The following is a 22,862-nucleotide window of genomic DNA, read 5'->3' on the forward strand; positions in this document are numbered from 1 at the left end:
GCTCCAGGGTAGGCAAGGGTGCTGCCACCCCCCTCTGGAGCTGGAGCGGACTGAGCCCTGCAGGCCACCTGCCTCGCAGTGGGCAGAGCCTGGGCGGGGCCCCTGACTGTTTGCCAAGAGCAAAGCAAACCTGGGCCGTGCCAGGGAGGGGGCTGAGTTTCAGGTTCAGGCCCTGGACGGGAGCCCCACGGGAAATGAAGGGGAAGGAGGGCACCAGCCCAGGGAGCGCAGGGGCAGAGCCTCACGGGAGTCTTAGAGGGACGGGCTGGGTGGTGGCAGAATACAGTGAGGGGGCCTGGGGGGCAGAGCTCCCACTCTGGAATGCTGCCAGGCCAGGCTCTTTGTCCGGGACTAGTCAGGGAATTCCTGCCCAGGTTGGCCCACGAGCCTCGTGCCCTGACATTAGGAGCCAAGGGCGCAGGAGAGACCAGGAAGGGCCCAGGCAGCGGCCGTCCAGTGACGGTCAGAGACACGGTCTGGGGAGGCCTGGAGAGGCAGGGCTTGGGGGCACCCCAGTGGGAAAAGGAGGGCGGCCACCTTGTGGAGAGACGGTCCCCGAGAGGAGGAGGAGACCAGGAGGAAGGCCCCAGCGCCCCCAAACAGCATCTCCTGGCACCTCCCAGAGGCCTCTGCTCCACAGACCCTGGGCAGAAGGAGCTTCCTGGACCCCGTGCCCAAGGCTCCCCTGCTCATCCACAGGGATAGCTCGGCTCATTCAAGAAATGCGGGAGAGACCCAGGCCTCGAACCCACAGCCCCCACCTGGCCTTCTGGAAATCAGGACCTTCCTCACAGGGAAAGGGGGGGCGGGAGAATAAGGGGCAGCCTCAGGCCCAGCCCTAGCCAGCAAGGCGGACCGAGAATGGTGCCCTGGATTAGCCAGGGGCGTCCTGGCTCCACTGGAGGGAGGTAGAGAGAGCAGACAGACAGACAGACGGAGAGACAGAGGCAGAGACAGGGAGAAAGAGAAAGCCGTAATCAGAGACGGCTCCACCTGGCCCACACTGGCCCCCGCTACATAAACTTCATCCCCAGAAATGCCAGCCGTCGTCCTCCCGTAGCCCTGGGGATGTCCATCCTGTTGCCTGGCCAGCTCTTTGCCTGCCTTCTAGGACAGGCCAAGGCTCGGGACTGCAGCAGCTCAGCCCCCACAGGTCCCCCCTGAACCCCAGGAGGCCGTCCCCCATGAAGCCCGGGAGGGGTGGTGGCGGCTCGGCAGGCAGGGAGGCCGAGCAAGACGGGGACGTCGCCATCCATGGGCGCCGCGAGGATCCTTCTCCAGCTGCCTCCTGCCCAAATGGCAGCCGTCTCCGGCCCCTGCACTGGGCTTCCCAGATGCAGGGAGAGCCTTCTGGCTGGAGGGCCAGACAGGCAGACCGCAGTGGGCACTTAGTAAGTGGAGGCTGGAGAAGTCCAGGGAGTGTCGTGAATCAAACTCCCAATTCCCCTGCTGCGAGTGGCACCTGCCTAGAGTGGACCCCAGAGCTGAGGGGATCACTGGACCGGCACCGAGGCAGACGCTTTGGGCTGGGAGCTGCTCTCCAGACAAGCTCTCAGCTGGGAGGGGGACAAGGAGTGGGCAAAGGCAGGGCCAGACCCATCTCTTGGGGAGGTGGCGCTGATGGTCAGGGAACAGCTTCCAGGATGGAGGCCCTAGAGGACACCCTTAAGCTCCGGCATGGTCAGCAGGCACAGGAGCTGGCAGAGGCCACTCTGGTCCAGCTGAAACGTGACCTTTCCATCTCTCCCTTTCCTTGGGCATCGACTTCCCCAGGTCGAAGTCTGTTGTAGAGGAGGCCAAACTAGCAGGAGCCAGGAGGCTGTGGGCCCCTCTCCCAGCACCAGGAGCCATCTTGGGCCTTCTTTCATGCTTCCCCTTATTCTAACACTATTTGGGAATGGATTGAAGGGGCTCGAGGGGTTCTTCTAGCGTCCCAGTACTGTCTGACTGAGGACTCCCCTTTCCCAGAAGGCCCTGAGCCTGTGTCTGGGAGGCCGAGCCCAGACCCTCTCCCTACAGCTCTTTGGGGACTCTGATGGATTAGGAAGCAATGCAGTTGGTTTCTGAAGATTGGTTGTGTGGCCGACCGTCACCCAGCTGGGAATTATCTTGGCCAGTGTGTTTGCCGATTCCCTGGGATTTCCCAAGTACACCATCATAATGTCCGGAAATAGAATTTGTCTCCCGTTTATCCATCTCGGTGCTTTGAATGTCCTTCTCTCACCTTACTGCTCTGGCTAGCATTCCCAGAACTGCATTGAACGATGCGGGGGAGAGCAGGATGCCTTTGCTTTACCCCTGCATGTACTGGGAAAGGTTCTAATGTGTCCTCTTGGGTGCAGGCTGGTTTTCGGCTTTAGGCAGATACTTTTTAGGATGTTGAAGAAGGGTCTCTCCGAGCCTCCACTTCGGAGGGGTTTTAGCACGAATGAGTGCCCTACATTGGCCAAGGTCTTATCTGCCTCGGGTGAGATATGTGTGTGATGGCAGATGTTTTTGTTTTTAACGGGATTCACTGTTTTCCCCATGTGGAGCCATCCTTCCATCCCTGGTACAAATCCCACTTGGTCCCAATGAATGCTTTCTTGGAGAATGGCTGTAGGCTAGTCGGCAGCATTTTGTCTGTAACGCTCCAACGTGTATTCGTGAGTGATTCTGGGCCGTGATTTTCCCTTTGTAAGAATCTTCCCTTGACTGAAGTAGTAGCTCTAGGCTTGTCCTATAGGAGGATTTTTTTCTTTCTTTCTCAGTTTTGAGAATAAGCGTGGTTGATTCTCGAGTGGCTCGATGAGGATGAGGAGTCCCCCTCTTCCCTTGGTGTTTCCTTTTCAGCTAGACCTTTTCTGTGACGGAGTTATTTGAGAGACTTTTTGGTCTTCTCAGTTTGGAAAGTTTACTCTTTGGAGGTCTGCCTCCACGTTGTGTGTGTGCTCTCGTTTTGTTGCCAAACAACCGGATGTACTAAGTTCTGATTATTCCTTGGATTTCTTCTAGCACTTCTTGCTCGTTTGCCATTTTACTGGTTTCATTTTCCAACCTCTTCTTTTTTTAGCTGAAGATGTATTCATTTTATTCATCTTTCCAAAGCACCAGCTTCTTGTTTTATTTATTATCTTTGTTTCCTGTTTATTTTTCCTCTCATTTTTATCATCTGCTCTTTTGTGTTCATTTTAGGGTTGCTTACTGGTGACTTTCTAATTCTTAAAATGTATATTGAATGCATTAATCGGCTCTTTTCCTAGCTTCTCTGTTTGTAGGGATGGGATTTTTCCTCTGGGGTCCACTTTAAATTCATCCCCGAAATTTTTGTATGTTTCATCATTATCATTTTCTTTCGCGTAATGATTCAGTTGTTTCACTGTTAAATATTCATCTGGGTCTGGGTCTCTGTGTGCATGGGTGCTCCCTAAGCCAATGACTACTTTATTCTGTAAAGGATATATTTGTTTTTCCTTTTTACATTTGTACTATTTCTCTGCCCAATATGTGGTCAAGTTGTGTTGAAGTTCTGTGTGCTGAGAAGTACGTGTATTCCCTCACAGTCCCATTTAGCAAACATCAGGAGCCACTTAGGTCTGGCTTCTCCAGTTCTTTACTTCCCCTTGTTTACCTTTCTGTTAGATTTGCCCCAAACGAGAGAGATACACAGAAATCTCCTGTCTGTCAGTCCTATTGAATCCATCTATATTTAACATTTTTCCCCTCTCTGTCTCCAACACGTTTTTCCAAATCAGGATTTCCCCTTTTCTGTCAAGGACACATTGCTATGTCTCTTCAATCATTTTAGCTCTGTCTATTCTGAGGTGGTCCCATTCCCACCAGTTCTTTTCCCCTCACCCTGAAGCGCCCCCATCCCTTTGGTTAGCCCAGGGATGGGCAAATGACTGCCCGCAAGCCAGATGCAGCCCCCTAAAATGTTCTATTGGGCTTCGCAACATGATTCCTAATCTGACGAATACGAGTGGGATACAATACAATGAAACTTCGAAGGAGTTGCCTTAGAAACAGACTGACAGAGGAGCGTTTCCTTTCCTTTGGCCCCTCTTTAAGAAGTTGGCCCAGCCCGGGGACCCTTTCCTTGGTTTTGGAGTTGGGTTTTTTGGTTCCTTCTTCCTTTTACATAGTTATTCGTTTAAGCAGACATGTAGAATCCTTCCACTCATTTTGTTCTTGGGTCGGGTTTGTCCGTTTCCTTTTCGGCCTTTTCTCAAAGCTTTTTCCTTCCCTCCTTTTCTTCGTTCTTGGTTTTCTCTTGCCATCCAGTCTAGACTTTCGTTCTTTGGCTGGTGGCCTCTTGGAGGTCGGCTCTCCCGTCCAGGGCCTGCTATTGCCTTGCCACTTCCTGCTCTGGCCCTTGGTAGGAATCCCTCTGGGCCCCTTCCCTGAGGCGGTGGCCGGAGTCTGGGGGCTCCCCTTCTCCCGAGGCAGGCCAAGCGGCCTCCCCAAGCACGTGACTCTTGTCCGTAGGAGCTTTCATCAGCGGCACCCCTCCCGCCCCTAAACAAGTTCCTTGGAGGCTCACTTCGCCCAAGGAATGCCTCGGGTTCCCTTTTCTTTGGCAACAGCAGCCTTTGGCTCGGAGGGGTCCATCACGATCGCTTGCTCTCCCCGTTTTGGCTCCCCCTCCCACTCTGCAAACCCTGATTCCACACCACCCTAGGGTGCTGGCGTGGGCGAGGTGGGGGTAGTCCCTGGCGTCTTTCTTCGCCCTCCCTGCCATCTGCCTTTTGTCTCCTCCCTGAGAAAGGCGGCTCTGGCATTCGAAGCCCTCCATCACCTCCCCCCCCTCCCTTCCTAGTGTTATGCCCCCCCCACACACACACATACACGTCTGTCCAGGGGCCCTGGTGGCTCGGCTCTGCCGTAAACAAGACCGTCGGCTGGGCATTCCTTGGCTGAGCCGGGGGCCCGGGCTCTCCTCTGCCCAGCTTCTCCAGGAAGCCTTCTCCCGCCCTCTCCATCCAGAGCCCTCCCGGCGCTCTTATTGCCTGTCGGGCCTGCCCACGGCCCGCTGCGGCCTCCCCTGCCGGGTGACGAGCTCCTCGAGGCCAGGGACGGCCTTTGGCTTCTTTGGGCGTCCCCCGACTTGGCGGAGTTCCCGGCACTCAGCGCCTATCGACCGACTAACTGAAGGCGCCTCCATGAGGGACGGAGGCCCCCGAGAGGCTCCCCCCACCTCCCAGGGAGCCGAGACACGCCGTAGGACCCAGGCCCAGCTAGGAATGAGAAGACATTTATTGAACCATCGACAGAAACGGGACGCCTCGGAGGGCCCGGCCGGCCGTACTGGCTGCTGAGCCAAGTTCATCGGGGAGTCGGGAGCAGGGCAGAGAGTTTGACATCGACACAGACAAGTGAGCTCCCCCCCCGGACCCCCAGCTCCCTGCCCCACCCCCAGCCAAAAGCTGGCTGCCCGAGATGGCCCCCACCCTCGTGGAAATCCCAACATACAAGACAGACAGCCACTGGACAGGACACAGGGTGCAGGAGCTGCGGGGTCCGGAGGCAGGGGGAGAGGGAGAAGAGACCCCCAGGGCAGTCCGGGCCATCGCGCCCAGCCCCGGGGTAGCCCCTCAGGTGATGGGGCTGCCCCCTCCCCGCCAGAGAGTAGTAGGAAGATATTCACAATGATGAGCCTGGGAAGGCCCCCAAGAGTCCCTGCCCCAGCCCGGGCCCTGGGTCCTCCCAAGGAGGGATCCTTCTAGCCCTCCCCCAAGGGGCTGCCTGGGCCTGGCGTGGGCTGGGGGGGCGCTTCTTTCTGGCCCGGCAGCTACCCAAGGCTGCTCGAGCACTGCCAAGGCTGGCACCTGGGCAGGTTCACCAGATCTTCTTCCAGGCCTCGGCCTAGCAGGCCGGACAGTAGTCTCCAACTGCATTTTACGGACGAGGAGACCGAGGCTCAGGGAGCTGGTTAAGTGACCGATTCAAGGTCCAGCTTGTTGGTTAATGGTGGAGGCAGATCCGGACACTCCATCACGGCCAAGGCCAAGAGGCCACGGCGATGAGTTAAGCCTTCGTGCTGGTGGGGGGGGGCGGAGCGGCTGGGCAGGGCCCCCCCCAAACAAGGGGGCTTGAGCCCCAGTCCTGGCCGGGCCGTTGGCTCAGTGGATCACTTTGGACATGACTCGGAGCTCCCTTTGCCCCGTCCGGTGCCCGCCTGATCCTCGACTGCAGAAAACTGATGTGCTTCCCTGGAACGAGCAGACGGGCACTACCAGGCCAGAAGAGGCTCCAGGCTGTCCAGGTGTGGGCCCGTTCCCAGCCCTGCCCATCCCAGGTGGTCATCCAAGGCTCAGGGGCTTGGGGTTGGCTGGACCAGAGCAGCCAAAGAGCAGAGATGGCGTCTGAGCTGAGTCTTCTCCTCCCCCGGCCCTGTGCTGTGCCCACCTGCCAGGCGGCGAGGCAGAAACTGAGGCCTGTGGAGCTCGGCCCTGGCCAGATGAGCGCCCCCCTCCCGAGGCTGGGGGGCAGCAGGGGGTGCAGGGAACTCCCCAGCACAAGCAGGTATCCGAGGAACGTTGGCACGTGCACCAACCTGAGGCCCAAAGTCAGGCTCGGCCCTCAGAGGACACAGAGATGTTCTGGGGCGTCTGAGTGGTTCCCTGGGGAGCAGCCGTGGACCCCAGGGGGGCAGAGCAGGGGCAGAGGTGGGAACAGCAGGTGACCAGAGGTGGTGGTGGGGGGCTTCCTCTTCTCCTTACTGTAAGACTTCTCTGGGGCCTTGTGCCAAGTCAGGAGAAGTCAGTGGCTCCTCTGGCCTCCTCCAGGGGGCCTTCCACAGTGATGGGGGCCTCTTGGTGAAGGTCCCAGGACCCCGAGATCAGGTCAAGTCTCCTATGTTTGGGGGCTTCCCGCCCTGCCTCTGCCCCGGTGCCCGGGGTGGTATAGGAGGTGCTGCTCCACTCGGGGGCCCCCGGACGGTGGGACGGTGGCCCCTGCCTTCCTTGGAATCAAGGCTGATCCCCCTGAATGGAGCGCCCCTGTGGACCTTCCCACCTACAACATACAGCGCCCAGCCTTGGATCCTGGCTGAGAGACCTTGGCACATTGGGGGGAGAAGGAGGGACCGCGGGCATGGTGGAGTGCCCGGCTCTTTACAGAGAGGAGAATACAGAGGCCCAGACAGCCAGGGCAGAAGCGGGGCTACAGCCCCGCCCTCCTGACTCCCCGTCTCCCCCTTCCCCTCTGCTCTGTCCTGCCAGCTGTGTAATGCCAATGGGGCCCGAGAAGGAAATGCGAGGGCATATTGGGCTGCCTTGGTGGAAGGCTGCCTGCCCTGGCAGGGGGAGAACAGGAGAGAGCCAGGCTGCCCGCCAAGTTCAGCAGGAGAGTCGGAGCCCTCCCACGTGTGCCCCAGAAGCAGAGGGCTGAGGGGAGCCCTCTGGGGGTCGGGCTCAGATTTGCGCAGTTGGCCTGGCCTTTGGGACTCCGTCACATGCTTTGGAGCTAGAAGGGGCCTTTAGTGACCATCTGCTTCTACTTCCTCTTGGACAGATGGGGCGGCCGAGGCCCAAAGGATCTGGCGAACCATCCGATCCCCTGCACGTAGTAAGTGGCGGTGCAGGAAATGGCACCTGGGCCTTTGGCCTCCGTGGGCTGTCGCCCTCCCTCCATGGCGCCATGATGCCTGGGCCAGGCCTTCCTCTCTTCTCTGAGACCCTCAGGAAGGCTGAGCGGAGGGGAGGCGGTGCGGTCCTGGGGTGGGTTCCCTGTGGGGGATCCCACGAAAGGCCCTCCTTCTCGAGCCTGCACGCCTTGGACAGAACCACAGAATCCCGGCCTTCTTCAAACCCTTCGCCTTCTGCCGGAGGAGCCGGCCCCACAGCCCAGAGCTCTGTCCAGTTAATGCTCATCCCGAGCTCTGCGGGGCTCCCTTGGGACTCTGGAGAGCTGATGGGGCTCGCCGCGGCCTCGGTTGTTCTGTTCTCTGAATGGGCTCCCCGAAAGGCAGCTGGGTCCCAGGTCAGAAGAAGGAGAGGGTCCTCGGGGCCTGGGCACCAGCTCTGCCTCTGTTCCTCCCAGAGCCTCACGGCATTTCTCTCAGCAGTGGCCGAGGTGGTGACCGAGAGCTGGGCCCGGGGAGCCCGTCCGGGCCCAGGCGTCTCCCTCAGGCTCAGCTGCTGGTGGTGGGAGAAGGCCCGTGAGGTGGCATCGTGAAAGGGTGGGCTGGCCAAGTGCCTGTGATTTGGCCGTACACTGGCGGGGGGACGGGGGGGGATTGTGGCCCAGAAGCAGGGCTGCGGATAGCAATTCTGTACCCGCAGGGTCCAAGAAGTGGCCGCGGGGAAGCTACACACGGGGTGCCAGCTAGTGGGCAGGCTGGAGGGCCCCACGCGTCCCCGGGGGGTCATGGTCTCGGGATCTAGCCGGAGCAGCGTGGGGAGGGCCACGGCTCACCCCCTGGCTCTCGTCCTGGGGCCATCCCCACCTGCGCCCACATCCCCTCTCACCGGGGACAGGGAACACGCCCAGCTTTCCTCTTGACTCATTTCCCATCCCGGAGGGCCCCACTCGCTGCAGATCCCCGAGAGGCTCGACGTGAGCCTGAGTGCTTGAGCAAACGGACCCTCCAGAGGAAGGGAAGAGGCCAAGGTCTCCCCACCCCAGCCTCTGAGTCCCCTCAGTTCTTCCCCATGAGGGGACGGAGAGGGCAGCGGAGTGTTCCCCGGCCCCTGCGTCCCCCCCATGCATGCTGCCAGGAATGAGGAAAGACGTGGCTTCCGATGGGCAGGGCACTGGCGGAGGTGGGCTGGGAGCGGGCTCTTGGCTGCCCAGCTTGGCAATTCTATTTACAATGGATCGGGGAAAGGAACGGGGGAAACGCCATCTCTTTAAAGTGACAACCACAGACTGCATCCTCCTCTTCTGAGGACTCGGGGCTCCCAGTCACGCGCTTCCACACACACGGAACTCGTCACGGAAAAGAAGACACACGGACACGGACACGTGGACACACAGACAGACACACGGCCACACAGACTTACAGACACACACTCCCCACAGCCGTGCCCGCACCCCCAAACCCTCTCATACATACACATGCACCCCCCAACACTCAGCCACACGGTCAGACATTCTGGGGAGCCCCGGCCTCTCCTGCCTTCTCCCCTCCTAGCCCCAATCCCACAATGCAACCCATTTTGTAAGGGGCCAGGAGGGCGGCCGCCATCTTGGCCGCGGCTCAGGTGGCCAGGTTCTCGGCGTTGATGCTGGACATCCGGATCTGGGAGCTGCTCTTGCTCAGGATGGACAGCTGGGTGCCCCCATTCACCCCGCTGCTGGCCAGGGACGGGTGCCGGTGCTTGAAGTCCACAGCAAAGTACCGGTTCACTTTCCAGCTTCGCCATTTTCTCTTTATTTCTGACTGCACCTTTAGGGAGAAACTTCCAAAGGTCATTGCGGTGCTGAAGGCCATGCCCGGAGACCCCTCCCCATCCCGGGCTCAGTTCCCAGAGCAGAGAGGAGGCCAGCTGGGAGGGGGAGGGCGAGTGGGTTCCCTCCTTCCCCTTGGAAACAGGACTTCCAGGCACTAGGGAGGGTCTTCACCATGCAGCTCCCCCTGTCAGGAGCCTCCAATAGATTTCCTCTGAGGCCAGATCCGAGGCCTTCTCTGCTAGCCCCCTCCTCTCTCTCCAGCCCGAGCCCCTCTCTGTACCCGATCCCTACCCAGGAGGGGCCCAGAAGCTCCTTCCACTTCCACTGCGTCCTCCTCCCAGAGGGTGCCGTGTTCCAGGCAGCCTTCTCTAATGCTGGCTGGGACTGTGCACCGCGAGCCCCGCTGCTACTTCAGGCTCTCCCTCTCTCGTTCAGTAGCCTTCCCTTGGAGCGTCAGGCCCTTTCCCTGTCCCTGTCACCATCCCTGATCAAGCTCTTGACCCTCCCCCTCGGCCCCTGGCTTTGGCCCGCAGACCAGTTACGGCTCTTGCTCTCAGCCTTAGAAATGGCAATTCCCAGTCTGGTGACCCGCCTCCATCCGTGTTCTCAGGGCTCCAGGAACTCCCGTGACCCGCATTTCCCATGACTTGTACTTGCCATGATCTGTATCTCCCGTGACCCGCATTTCCCATGACCTGCCCCTTACTTTAATGAGTCAACGACAAATGAATTGGAGAATAATCCAGGGGTTCTGGGCTGGGAGACGGATTGCCCGAAATCCCAGCATTCCTGGATGTCGCCCACCAGACCCAACAAGAGGAAAAAGGGAAATCCTGTTCAGAGTAAGGGCAGAAGCTTTAAAGTGCCCGGGAGTCCCCCTCCCAAGCCGTGCCCAGGCATTGTGGGAAGGAACGGCCCTGATCTCCTGAGCCTCGTGGGGCCACTCCGCTCCCACCCTGGGCCTCACCAGCTCTCCGAGTCTCTCTTCATTCTAAGGCCCGGAACCCTCAGGATCTCCTGTGCTCTGTTCTCCTTCCTCTCGCCCAGCACGGAACTTCGGGCCCTGCTTGGGCATCTCCCAGACTAACGGGCCTATTCTCTCTTCCCTTTCCTTCCTCCCCCCATCTTGACCTCATGCTCAGGCACTTCAACAAGGCCCTTTTAGGCTCTGCCTCTGAGCTCGGAGCCTTCCCGTCCCCTTAACTCACCCTGGGAAGGGGAGCATCTGCCTGGAGCCAGCAGGTTCCCCCTCGCTCAGGGCTCGCTAAGACAGACACTTCCAGTCCTTCCAAGCAATTGTGTGGCAGGACTTCGGGGGCTGCCCCTTCCCCCGCACCAGGGGCCCCATTCTTTGGACGCACCCCCTTCCTCAAGTGGGGTGGCCTTCCCTGCCTTCCCCAAGGCCAGGCCAGGACGAGGCACACACAGAGGAGACTCGGGAAAGGTCTGATTGGCCGGATGGTTAAACGAAGGCTTACTCGCTGCCTTTTGCGCCTGGAAGCTGACATGGCATGAGAATGGAGACCACCAAAGCCAGCGTCCTGCCTCCCTCCCCCATCGTGGCACTCAGGTAGCCCCCTTCTCTCGCACGCCATCCCTGTCCTTTCCCAGGAGGCCCGGGACTTGGCCCCGCAGGCTTCTGTGGGGAGCTTTGGCCGGCCGAAGGAGGGGCCGTGGTTGGGACTCCCGGCTGCCAGCCCTCAGTGCCCTTACCCGAGGGCTCCAGATCTCTCTTCTACCCCTTTCACCCACTCCTGTCAGAGATGGCGCCCGCTTTGGGCAGCTCGATTAGGGGGGCCTTCTTGGACACTGTGTCAGCGTGCTGCCCTCCACACCACGGCCCGCCTCCTCCTAATGTGGGTGACGGCTCTCTAGACGAGGTTCCTTAACTCCATGTACTCCAGGCCTTTCTCTATGCCTCCTCTCCAGGGCTGAATAGCCCCATTCTCACAGAGAATGAGGCTTCACCCCAAAGAAGGAAGTGGGGGTGCTGCTTTAGGAGCAGGGCTCGCTCTCCTTCCCTGACCCCACCATGGTCCAAAGGCCAGAACTCACCTCCCCGTTCAGGAAGCAGTAGAGAACGGCCACCACGAAGCCCTGGGCAGAGAGAAGAGTGCGGGGACAAGGCGGGGGTGGAAGGGGAGAGGAGAGGAGGAACAGGAAGAGAAGGGAAGAAGGACAAGAGACGGGGAAACCACTCAGATACGGTGCGAGGAGAAGCAGACACTTCCTCAAACGTCCCAGAAAGACAAGGGATGATTCAGAAGGCCCAGAAATGGCTGCCCGCTGGGATGCCACCCTCCTGTGTCATCTGTATCTTCGATTCCTTCTGTTTCTCCTTCCTATTTTCCTATGCAGAGATTTCTGCTTCCCCGAGGGTTCTCTTCCCTCTTTATTTGGGCCCTTCTTTGCCCATGGATTCTCTCTCCTTGCCCTAACAGCCTCCTGCCTTCTTTCTGATCTTGGTGAAGTGGCTCCCCGAGCCTTCCAAGATGGTGCTGGCTTTCCCCTTTTCTTAGATCACTAGCACCATCTCTGCCTTGATCATGTGCTACTGAATGAAGTTGGAAGAAACTATCCTGATTGGGTCCATTCACTTGGTTCACTATCCCAGCGCCCACAGAGGCTCTTCTAAACCTTTTTATCTTATGTCAAACTTCCCATGATTCCTCCTTCCCTCCTCCTCTCAGCTGAGAACCCTCCCTCATACTTCACTGAAAAAAATGAGATCATTTACTTCCCAATTGTACTTCTACCATTATATTCTCCTTTACCTCTTTCTTCCACAAAGAAGTGGCCTAAATCTGAATTCAAATCTGGTCTCGAACACCTACTAGCTGTGTGACCCTGGGTAAGTCACTTAACCTTGGTTTGCTTCTATTTCCTCATCTGTGAAATGGGGAGAATAATAGCACCCACCTCCCAATGTTGTGGCACGGATCCAATGAGATAATCATTGTAAAGGGCTTAGCAGTGCCTGACACAGAGGTAGTGCTATTAAATGTAAGCTAGTTATTATTTTTTGTTGTTCTATTGATTGGGCTGATTCCTCTCTATCATGACCCCAATCAATTCTATCTTCTCTAGAAGATTCCCTCCTCCAGCATCCCCACTAACTTATCTTCAATCTCTCCTTATCTACTGGCTGCTTCCCTGGTGCCTAAAAACACTCCCTTGTCTTTCTCATCCTCAAAAAAGCCCCGTTTGAACCATCCATGCCTACTAGTTATCATCCCATCCCTCTCTTTTCTTTTTTGGCTAAATTTGAGAAGGGTGTCTATAAGTGGTGCCTCCACTTCCTTTCCTTTCACTCTCTTAACTCTCTACAAATTGGTTTCTGACCTCACAGATTCAACTGAAACCATTCTCTCTAAAATAACCAGTGATCTCTAAGCCAAACGCAACAGCCTTTTCTCATTCCCCTTGCCTTCTCTACAGCCTTGGTTACTGTTGGTCACTCTCTCCTCCTGGATACTTCCTTCTCTCTGGGTTATCAGGACACCATCTCTCCTGGTTCTCCTCCTACCTCTCTGATAGCTCCTTCTCTGTCTCCTTTGCAGGATTCTCTTCCATATCATGCCCTCTGACCATAGGTGCCCCTTAGGGCTCTGTCCTGGGCCCTCTGCTCTTCTCCCTCTCTCCCGCTGCACTTGGTGATCACATCCAGCTCCCTTGGATTTAATTACCATCTCTCTGCTGAGGATTCCCAGTTCAATTTGACTACCTCTAATTTATTTGCTTACCTCCAATCTCACATCTCCAACTGCTTTTCAGAAGTCTCAACCTGGAATGCCACAGGTATTTTGCATGCAACATGTCCAAAATAGAATTCATTCTCTTTCCCCCTAAGTCATCCTCTCTACTTCCTATTTTCCCTACGATGGTGGAGGACACCACCATCCTCCTCAGTCCCTTAGGCTCTCAACCTAGAAATCACTCTGAATTCCTCACACTTTCTTACCCTCCTTCCCCCGTACCCAAGCTGTTGCCAAGGTCTGCTGATTTTACCTCTACAATATCTCTTGGATTTCACCTCTGCCACCTTTCTTATCCATTTTACCTGAGGAGCATCTCTTGTCAGTATCACCTCTGCCACATTTCTCATTCATGTCACCTCTATAGCATCTCTTGTCAGTATCAACTCTGCCACATTTCTCATCCATTTTACCTGAGGAGCATCTCTTGTCAGTATCCCCTCTGCCACATTTCTCATTCATGTCACCTCTATAGCATCTCTTGTCAGTATCAACTCTGCCACATTTTTCATTCATTTCACTTCTATAGCATCTCTTGTCAGTATCACCTCAGCCATATTTCTCATCCATTTCACCTCTATAGCATCTCTTGTTGATTTCACCTTTGCAACATTTCTCAACTTTTCATCTCTGCAACATTTCTCATTGATTTCATCTCAGCAGCATCTCTTGATTTCACCTCTGCAACATTTCTCACTGGTGGTGCTTGGCACATAGTAGGCACATAATCCGTTCTTCCTAACTGACTGCCCAAGGTCACACAGCAAGGGTAGGAGTAGAACCCCACTCTTGTGACTTCTCGTACCTGGAAGGAGCCCAGTCCCAGCTCAAACACGAGTCTCTCCCTTTTGCTGACATTCTCTGGTGAAAAGGCGAACACAGTGTAGTGGATTCCAAAGAGGGGGATAAGCAGCAGTGTGGATCGGGCCAGCCTCCTGCCAAGAGAAAGCAGACCCAGCTGGTTCAGGCTCCTGGAATGTGGGAAGGAGCATGGTTGCCCTGGCCAAGTGGGAGGAAGCCCTTCCTGGGGATCCCCACCCAACCTTCGCCTTATACCCAACCCAGGCAGAGATGCTCTTCTGGCCTGCACCAACCTCCTGCCTTAGCCCAGTGAGGAGAGCATATTCCCAGTGGGGATTCCGAATGTTCTAGAGAAGGGAAGGAGGCAGCTTTATACCCATGTCCCTCTCTTCTCTTTGCTACCACGATCCCCCTAACAGTGGGAATTGTAAATGCATGAGTAGGGCTTGTCATCTTTGGGAAATCTGTGGGAAATTCTCTGCAAGATGGAGATCCTTGAGTGAAGGGGAAGAGTCTTCTGAAAAGCCGAGAGTACTTCTGTGTTGTAAACAATTCCCTACAGATGTGGATGTGTCCTTGGATTCTGTGACTTCTAAGGATCCTTCAGCCCTGACCCTGGGAACCACTGAACATTGCGGCCCCTTCTCCTTCCTGTATCTGGCTCTCCAGATGTTTGCATATTGGACTTATTTTAAAGCAGGGGCTGCTCTCCCCTCTGAGTCCATGGGGGTTGCCTGGAGGATCTGAAGGGGGACCAGAGAAGATGGTTGAGGAAAGTAAGAAGAAATTGGAGTTCTTCACTTGGGGAAGAGACGGCTATGGGTGGGAAGAGGTAAATGCAAGCATTTTGGAGCTTAGAAAAGGTATCATGGTTTGGGGTAAGGGCGCAGAAGTCTTAAACTTTCACTGCAGAGTGAGAGGCAGACTTTTATAATGAAGCATGAAGAGTTGAAGACATTCCTGACTAGAGTCTGGAGAAATGGCAACACGCCTCCAAAGGGAAGTTGAAAATCACAAGCCAAAGCAAAGAAAGTCATGGGTTGAGGCTGAAAGGGATTTGAGAGAACATTTCATCCGATCTCTTCATTTAATGGGGAAATTAAAGTCCAGACATGGGAAATGACTTGCCCATAGTCCCAGGGGCAGTAAGAAGCAGAACACTTTCCCCTGGGCAGTACTGCCTCTCAGAATGGCAACTTGGGTGGAGAGGACAAGACTGGATACCCCCTGGTGTCCCCCCAGAGCACAAGAGCCTAGGGTCAGGGCTGGGGCCTGCTCTACCTAAAAGTCATCTCCCCCAGACACTGTGCTCCACAAGCAATAAGGACTATGGTTGGGGGAAGGCCAAACATGTTTCAGGCCTCCTTGTGTTCTGCAGATGAGTGACAATAGTAATGGGGAGGAGGAGGATGGGGGTGATGATGATGATGGTAATGACCACGGTGATAATGACAAGGATGACAATGACAGGAATGATGATTGTGGTGATGATGAAGAGGATGGTGGTGATGAAGAGGATGGTGATGACCACGGTGACAATGACAATGGTGATGGTGGTGATGACGATGATGGCGGTGAGTTAATCTTGGTGGTGGTGACGGTCATGGTGATGATGATGACGATGACAATGATGGTGACCATGGTGATAGTGGTGGCAATGATGAAGATGATGGTGACAACCATGGTGCTGATGGTGCTGCTGCTGCTGCTGCTGGTGGTGGCAGTGGTGGTGTTGATCATGGTGATGATGATGACGACAGTGATGATAGTGGTGGTGGTGGTGGTGGTGGTGGTGGTGGTGGTGGTATGGTGATAAGGCCACCAAAATGACTTTCCTGAAGTGCAAATGTGACCATGCCACTCCCCTATTCAGTCAAATCCAGTGGCTCCCTCTTGCCTCAAGGATAAAACAGAAATTCCTCCCACTTTTAAAGCCCTTCACACCTGGCCCTCACCTCTCTTTCCAGTCTATGTATACCTTATTCTCCCTTCTACATTCTGGCCCAGACAAAATGGCTGTTCCTCTGTTCCTCACATTCTGTATCCCATCTTCTGCTTTTGCAACTGCCTCCTGATCGTTTCCCATTCTTGGAATCTCCCTCCCCCCTCTCTCTTCCCGCTCCCAGGAGCCCTGTTGCCCTTCCAGTTTGCGGGTTCTTTTCTTGTGAAGCTTTTCCTGTTCTCGCCCCTCCTCGGTCCTCCTTGCCCAATAAGTGCCTCCTTCCACACTTAACGACCTGGCATGTATGCTGTAGACATTATTCTCCGTATACTCAGATAGGTGTTATTGTTCAGTCATTTCATGTGACTCTTCTTGACCCCATTTGGGGTTTTCTTGGCAGAGATACCGGAGGGTTGGCCCTTTCCTTCTCCAGCTCATTTTACAGATGAGGAAACTGAGGCAAACAGAGTCAAGTGATTTGCTCAGGGACACAGAACTAGTAAGTGTCTGAGGCCACATTTGAACTCAGGTCCTTCTGACTCCAGGCCTGATGCTCCACTGCCCCACTTACATAGTTAACTTGGTCTTTCTCTCTAAGGAGAATGCCAGCCCCTTGAGGGTAGGGACTCTGTATCCCCAGTGCCTAGTACAGGGAGTCCAGCTAAGACCAATGGTGGAAAGGGGCAGGGTTAGAGAGATTTGAGCTCCACACAAGGAAGGACTTCATGCTGCTGAGAGTGGAGCCCCAGACTTGGAATTCCAAGGTCCGAGCTCAGATTCCAGCTCTCCTGTGTCCTGTGTCACCTCGGATAAGTCACCCACCCTGTGGGCCTCAGTTTCCTCAGCATGATCCCAGCATCAGAGCTGCCCGACCAGCGGACTTACATCCTTCAAAATGGCGCTGATCTCCCCATCCCTGGAAAGTCCCTCCCCGCATCCCACAGGAGGCTGCCAGAGGAGGAAGTTTTGCTGGAGGAGAAAGTGAGCCTAGCCAAACCCAAGGCTTCCCCTCTAACATGACTACTTCATGAGATTACAAATGGGGAAACGGAGACACACCACGATCCTGATCCTGCTCAGCAACAGAATCACGACTGGCTCCGGCGCTGCGATTCCTGAGCTCCCCAGGGCCGGCCCATCTCCCCTCCTTTCCTTCCTTCTTGCTCCCTCCCTTCCCGACCCTACCAAGACGGTGCTCCAGCGGGCGCACAGACCCAGACGCTGGACGGGCAGTGGGTGCTCTGGGGCCCAGCAGGAGGGAAGCAAGCACTGGGTGGCAGTGGTAGCATGCGCCTCCACCTCCCGCCTCCTCCTCCCGCTGCCACCCGCCAGCCTCGGGCATGCACACTTACAGAGTAATGGTGGACAGTTCTGACATCTTGCAAGAGTGCTGCTGAGCCCGCTTTGGCCTGCAGTAACATTTCTGCACGCAGTTGCTGAGTGTGACAAGATTAGCGCTTCCGTCAGCTGGGGGAAACTGAGGCAGTTCAGTTCAACACTTTTCATGTTGCCACTCGCTGGCAAGCCGTGGATGGGGATGAGGAAGCAAAGGCCCCATGCAGGAAGCGTGGCCCCCCCAAGCACGTACACAGAACCACACACATGTCACCGACAGGCAGGCACACAGATCGGGGAGGCGCATTTATCACCCGACATGTTAAGAAGGCAAGATATCTTGAGAGCATCTCGTGCAGGTGTTCAGGGCCCCCGAAGGGGGAGGGGAGCACCTCCTCCAAGTGGCATCTCCAGTCTGCCTTGGGGTGTGCTCAGAGCACAGGGCTGGGCTCAGGCAGGGAACAGTGGCGGAAGGAACCTCCCTGTTCCGGATGGAAGGTCTCCCTTCCTCTTCCCCCATCCCCCCAGGGGCCCCCGTCCTAAGACCCTGAGGGAGAGCTCCGGGAATCATGGCTGGGCCACGGGAGATTCTTAGGGAAGTTCCGAGGCTGGCTCGGGGATTATGGGAAACACGGGAGGCAGAACAGGGAAGCCTCCTCTTCCGAGGGCTCCTCAAGCACTGCTCTAATGTAATGCGAGGAGCCCCAGCTGCCCCAGCCTGGCCCTTCTCTCCCTCTGCCCAAGGCCTAGCCCTGGCTGGAGGAACACTCTCGGGGAAGGGCTCTTTCCACTATAGTCCCTAAACCTGAAAGCGTGGCTCCTCTGCCTCTTCCGTGGACAAAGAGGCAAGACCCGGGCTCCCTGTTTTGTTCTAAGCCCGAGGTTCTCGAGCTCGCGTCCCGTTCCTTTCTCTTCCACAATTCTCCAAACAGGTTCCCATCCTGTAGCGGCAGCTCTTCGTAGCTGTGGAGGTGGGTGTCGTCTGCTCTTGCTCGTTAACAGAGCAGTCCTTGGCTCTTGGGGCCCCCGTTCCCTTGTTCCCGTTGGTCACTGGCCTTCATCTCACCCGGCCGGGCAGGCGGGTGCCCTCGCTGGCAAAGCCAACGGCTTTGACTCAAAGGGCAGACGGCTGGAAGTGCGTTCGGAGCCGCCGAGGCCAAACTCCATCTGAATCCCCCAAGGGCTTGGGCAGCCTTTCCCACGGCAGCCGACGCCACCTTTAGAGGCCTCAGATTCGCTTCAGTTTTCATCTTTGCCCCTTCCGGGATGGAGTGGAACCAGGCGGATCCCTCCTGGATGCTGCAGTCTTTTGGATACCTTCATGTAGCTGTCAGCTCCCTCCCTCCCTCCTACGTCTCCTCCAGGGTCTTGGCTCCTAGTCCTCGAGCCCATCTTCACCTGCCTCGTCACGCTCCTCTGGACGCTCCCTAGCCAGTCCTCCCCAAAAGGCACCGTGCAGAATTGGGCCCAAGACTCCACATGGGGCGCGACCCCCGGAACCAAGACCTCCACCATACCGGTGGAGCCCAGGAGAGCCTTCACTCTCCAGGCTGCCGCGGCACTGTCGGCTCCAATACAGCTGGTCAGCCCTAAACCCGGCTACGCTTCCTCCATCCAGAGTGGACTTGGGAGGCTTATTTGGGCGTTGAAGACTTTCTGTTTATCGTTATTAAATTTCCCTTCGTGGATTCGATCCAGATTCCAAGTCTCTTAGCAACTGTCTGGATCCTAACTGCCATCTGCTGTGTTAACCGTGTGTCAAGCTTCGTGGCGCCTCCACGTGGGACACTTCGGCTTCCCCAAGGCCCTGAGGCTGAATGGCGAACCGTGGCCAAAGCCACGACCCTGGAGCGTTCACTAGCCTAGAAGATGGCCTTGAGTTCTAAACTCACTTAGCTGCCCTCCCCCCCCCCCCCCCCCACATGCTGCGTGACCTGTGAGACCGGATTGGGAGAGAAGGCGCTCCGGAGCGAATGGCCTGTTCTTAGTGAACCCAGATCGCCTTTGGGATCCCTGCTTCCATTTCGAAAGGCCCACGAGCCGCCCCTTTAACGACGTCTCCGAGGATTTTGCCAGGATGAGGCGTCGAGCTTTGCGCCCTTTGGCTTACAAACGGGCTCCTCTTTCCTTCTCTGGGATATGCCAGCCGTCACGGATGGGCTCAGCAGTCAGCGGGACCAGCTCTGCCAGTCCTCAAGGAGGCACTTGGTCTAGCCCCGGAGAAGCGCCAAGAACAAGAACTTGGGAAGAAGAGCCGGATCCTCTCTTTCCCCCTCGCTTCTTCCCTGTCTCGTTCGCCACGTCACAGCCAGGCGCTGCCTGGCAGAGAAACGATCCGGGACTCATCCCTGACGCCCCTCCCTCCCTGGAGTAGACGCCAGCCCAGCCCGGGCAGCTTTCTCAGCCCATCAGGTTCTCGTCCGACTCGGGCCATCGCGGCTCCCCCTGGCCTAGTCCTCTTAACGCGACAGGCACGCCCCGGGGGCCGTCCACCGGCTCGTCTCAGCCCTGCCACCTTGGGACGAATGGCAGACAGAACCTGAATAGAACCATGAAGCTTTTTACGGTTCTCAGCTGTCAGCCCCCCCCGACCCCCCAGCAGTGGCGCTGCCCCTTCCGGGACGAAGGCAGAACGACACGTTCCCCTGTGGGCCACCACCAGCCTCGGCTCACGCCCCGACGCGCTTCCCAAAGGGCCGAGCTCAGCCGCCGGGCCTGTTCTCTGCCCTTCTTTCCGCCTCTCTGCCGTTGTCGCTCTCCAGAGCCGGTGCTTTCCCTCTTCGTCCTCCCTCTCTGCTCGCCACTGCCCCGGTGCTTGGGCTGACGGCGCCCATTCCCTGCCCCTGGAAGTTCATTCATTCCCGCCCTGCAGCTCCTCCCCAGATTCTGATTTCTCCCCAAAGGGCAGCGGCGGCCGGCCATGCTTTCATTTCTCTACTCCGAGCTGGCCTCCTCCCTCCCTCCCTGCTCTCCTTCCGGCCCGCCCTATTAGAACGGAGGCTCCAGGAAAGCAGAGGCCGCCTCCTGTGGTTGCCGGGCTTTCTAATTCCGGCCCTTGGCCAGCCGGGGGGGCCTTCGCTTGCACACTCCTCTCAAGGAACCCTTCTCCAAAGCCGGGGCTCCTCCTCTCTTCCTCTGAGGATTCCCAGCGGGAGAGCTCATCGTCCTGCAGGGTCTCCTCTACCCGGCAAGCGTCCAGGGCCTCCCTGCCGGTCAGAAGGAAGCCCAAAGCAGCAGCTCCACCGACGGCTTCCTCTGCCTTCTGAAGACCCACCGATGTCCAACCTCCCATGTCCAGGACAGCTGGGTGGTGCAGTGGATAGACACATCTTCATGGATTTCGGTCTGGCCTCGGATACTTCCTAGCGACGTGACCCTGCCCAAGTCTCTTAACCTTTCTGCCTCAATTTCTCATCTACAAAATGAGCTGGACGAGGAAATAGCCAACCACGCTGGTATCTTGGCCAAGGAAAGCTCAAACGGCCTCACGGAGGGTCAGACATGACTGAGAAACAGCTGACCAAACAACAACGATGTCCAGATGTTTGCCGACTCTCCATCCCTCGAGCTTCCTCTAGCCATTTGCTGGTGTGCCGGGCTTCCTGGGCCGCTCGTGTCCATGTCTGGGAGGCACCTCCACAGCCACTCCTTCCGTGGGCCTTTCCCGGTGAACAGGCGAACCTCGGCAGAGTCAGAAGTGAATGCGGAGCTCCACGCCAAAACATCTCAGCCAGGCCACGGACGCCCAATGGGTCTCCTTGGCCGAAGACCTGGAGCTCCCCCTGCTTCTTCTTCTGTGCCCTGGGCCATCGGGTATGCCCCCCCCCCACCAGGAAGACCTCCGGAACGTGGGCCCTAAGATCCCAGGCTTGAGCTCTTCGTTTTCCGGCCCAGAGCCCCAGTAACACTCCTTGAGCGAGATCTGGCCTCCGAATGCCCACGGCCTCCCGCTGCAGTGCCTCCTCCAGCCCTGCTCTTGGTGACTCCCGCTCTGGCCTCCAGAGTTCTCGCTTCCTCCTCCTCCTCCTTTTTCTCTCTTTCTCACTAACATTCCATCAATAGCTGCCCTGCTGGAGGGGATCTGAGCAATTCGTCCCCAGTGAGATGTGAGTGGGGCCGGGAGGCCTGTTATTTGTTACCTGGGTGACCTCCTCTGCCTGGAGACCTGCTGCCTTTGGTGCCAGCCCAAGGGTAGCCCAGAAGACACTGGGAAGGGGGGGAGGTGGATGTGGGGCGGCTGTCCCGCCAGCCTCAAGCTTCTTTGTGCCACGGCTTATCTGCCACCAGTCGGGTAGGGTGGGCATCCGCACCCAGCCCAACATAGCTCTGGTACACTTCTCGGTCTGAGGGAGGGGAGTATGCCACTGAGGGGCAGGAAAACTCCCTGCGAGGATTTCATAAAAGTGCCAAGTCCTCTTCCACGTTGCCCGGGACGGGGACTCGAAGACGGTCTCAGGAGAGAGGGCGAAAGCAGACTCATCCTGTGCTTTGGGCATTTGTTCCCTGGATCTGTTGGCTCCTGGCTGGAACCCAGGCGTGCATTACGAGGGCTAGTGCTCTCCTGCCAGAGGTAGGCTGGCCATGCAGCCCCGCCCCTGCCAGAACACCCTGGGATTCGGCTCCTGCCCACATTATCTCTCCTTGAGAACAGGGACCGTCTTCACTGGCTTCACCCCCCTCCTCAGGGGCTATCCCTGTCCCAGACACACAGTAACCACTTCGCAAATGCCGACTGATTGGCTCCTTGACACAAAATGCTGCCCGAGAGCAGCCTGGCACCCAGAAGGCCAGTGGAGATCCATAGGCAGAGGGCTGTGATGACATCACCCGACAGCAAAGGCTCACGAAGCTCAGAGGAACGAGGGCCCTTCTGGCCACGTGGGCCTTCCTCTATGGGCTAGTGAAGAAGAAGAGGCTGGAGGAGCTCCGGCATTAGTAAACTGATTAGTAAAAGTGATGGATGGAGCTCCTAAACTCTCCTTCTGAGGGCATGTCAAGAGGGCCTGTGTGCCTGCCTGCCTGTCTGTCTGTCTGTCTATCTGCCTGCCTGCCTGCCTGTCTGTCTGTCTATCTGCCTGCCTGTCTGTTTGTCTGTCTATCTGCCTGCCTGTCTGTCTGTCTATCTGCCTGCCTGTCTGTCTGTCTATCTGCCTGTCTGTCTGTCTGCCCACCTGCCTGCCTGTCTGCCTGTCTGTGTTGGGGCAGGGTGGGGGGTGGTTAGATGCCACACAGAAAATGACGATGATAATGGCGGCACTGCCTGACTCACGGGAGGGTGGCAGCAGCAGATGGCCCAGGGGATGGGAAGCTCTTGGGAAATCACGAATGTGCTCCCACTAGCAAGGATTCTCCTCTCCCAGGCTTGTGGAAGCAGCCAATGAGATAACGGACGGCAAAGGCCTTGCAAAGGGCAGTGTCGGAGCCTGACTAACAGCCATAGGAACCAGACTTAGCGCGCCTCTCTCCATCCCAGAAGGGTGGGCACCTTAGCCCTGCCTTAGCCCCTGCCACCTCTTTGTTGCGGCGTCCCTGCCCACTCCCTGAGCAGCTGGCCAGCTCCTTTCCCCCGTGAGCTACAGAGCCTGTCTTTGCCGGAATGCCCAGGTGCCCCAGAGATGGTGCCAGCCTGCTGCAGTCTCTGCCTCCAGATCCCA

The 22,862-nt window shown here is 57.0% G+C and overlaps 1 protein-coding gene across 1 annotated transcript in view; it reads right to left on the reverse strand.

Moving 5' to 3' along the window:
• Positions 1-9,181: 9,181 nt before the first annotated feature.
• ADCYAP1R1 (ADCYAP receptor type I) overlaps positions 9,182-22,862 on the reverse strand; it is a 51,449-nt gene continuing 37,768 nt past the window's right edge. The window contains exons 11-14 of the mRNA XM_044656760.1: positions 17,226-17,309; positions 13,936-14,065; positions 11,431-11,472; positions 9,182-9,370 (exon numbers count right to left, since the gene is read on the reverse strand). Coding sequence (XP_044512695.1) covers positions 9,182-9,370; positions 11,431-11,472; positions 13,936-14,065; positions 17,226-17,309 — 445 coding nt within the window. The remainder of the gene's footprint in view (positions 9,371-11,430; positions 11,473-13,935; positions 14,066-17,225; positions 17,310-22,862) is intronic.

The sequence above is a fragment of the Gracilinanus agilis genome, chromosome 1 (assembly GCF_016433145.1).
Source record: "Gracilinanus agilis isolate LMUSP501 chromosome 1, AgileGrace, whole genome shotgun sequence".
Lineage (NCBI taxonomy): Eukaryota > Metazoa > Chordata > Mammalia > Didelphimorphia > Didelphidae > Gracilinanus > Gracilinanus agilis.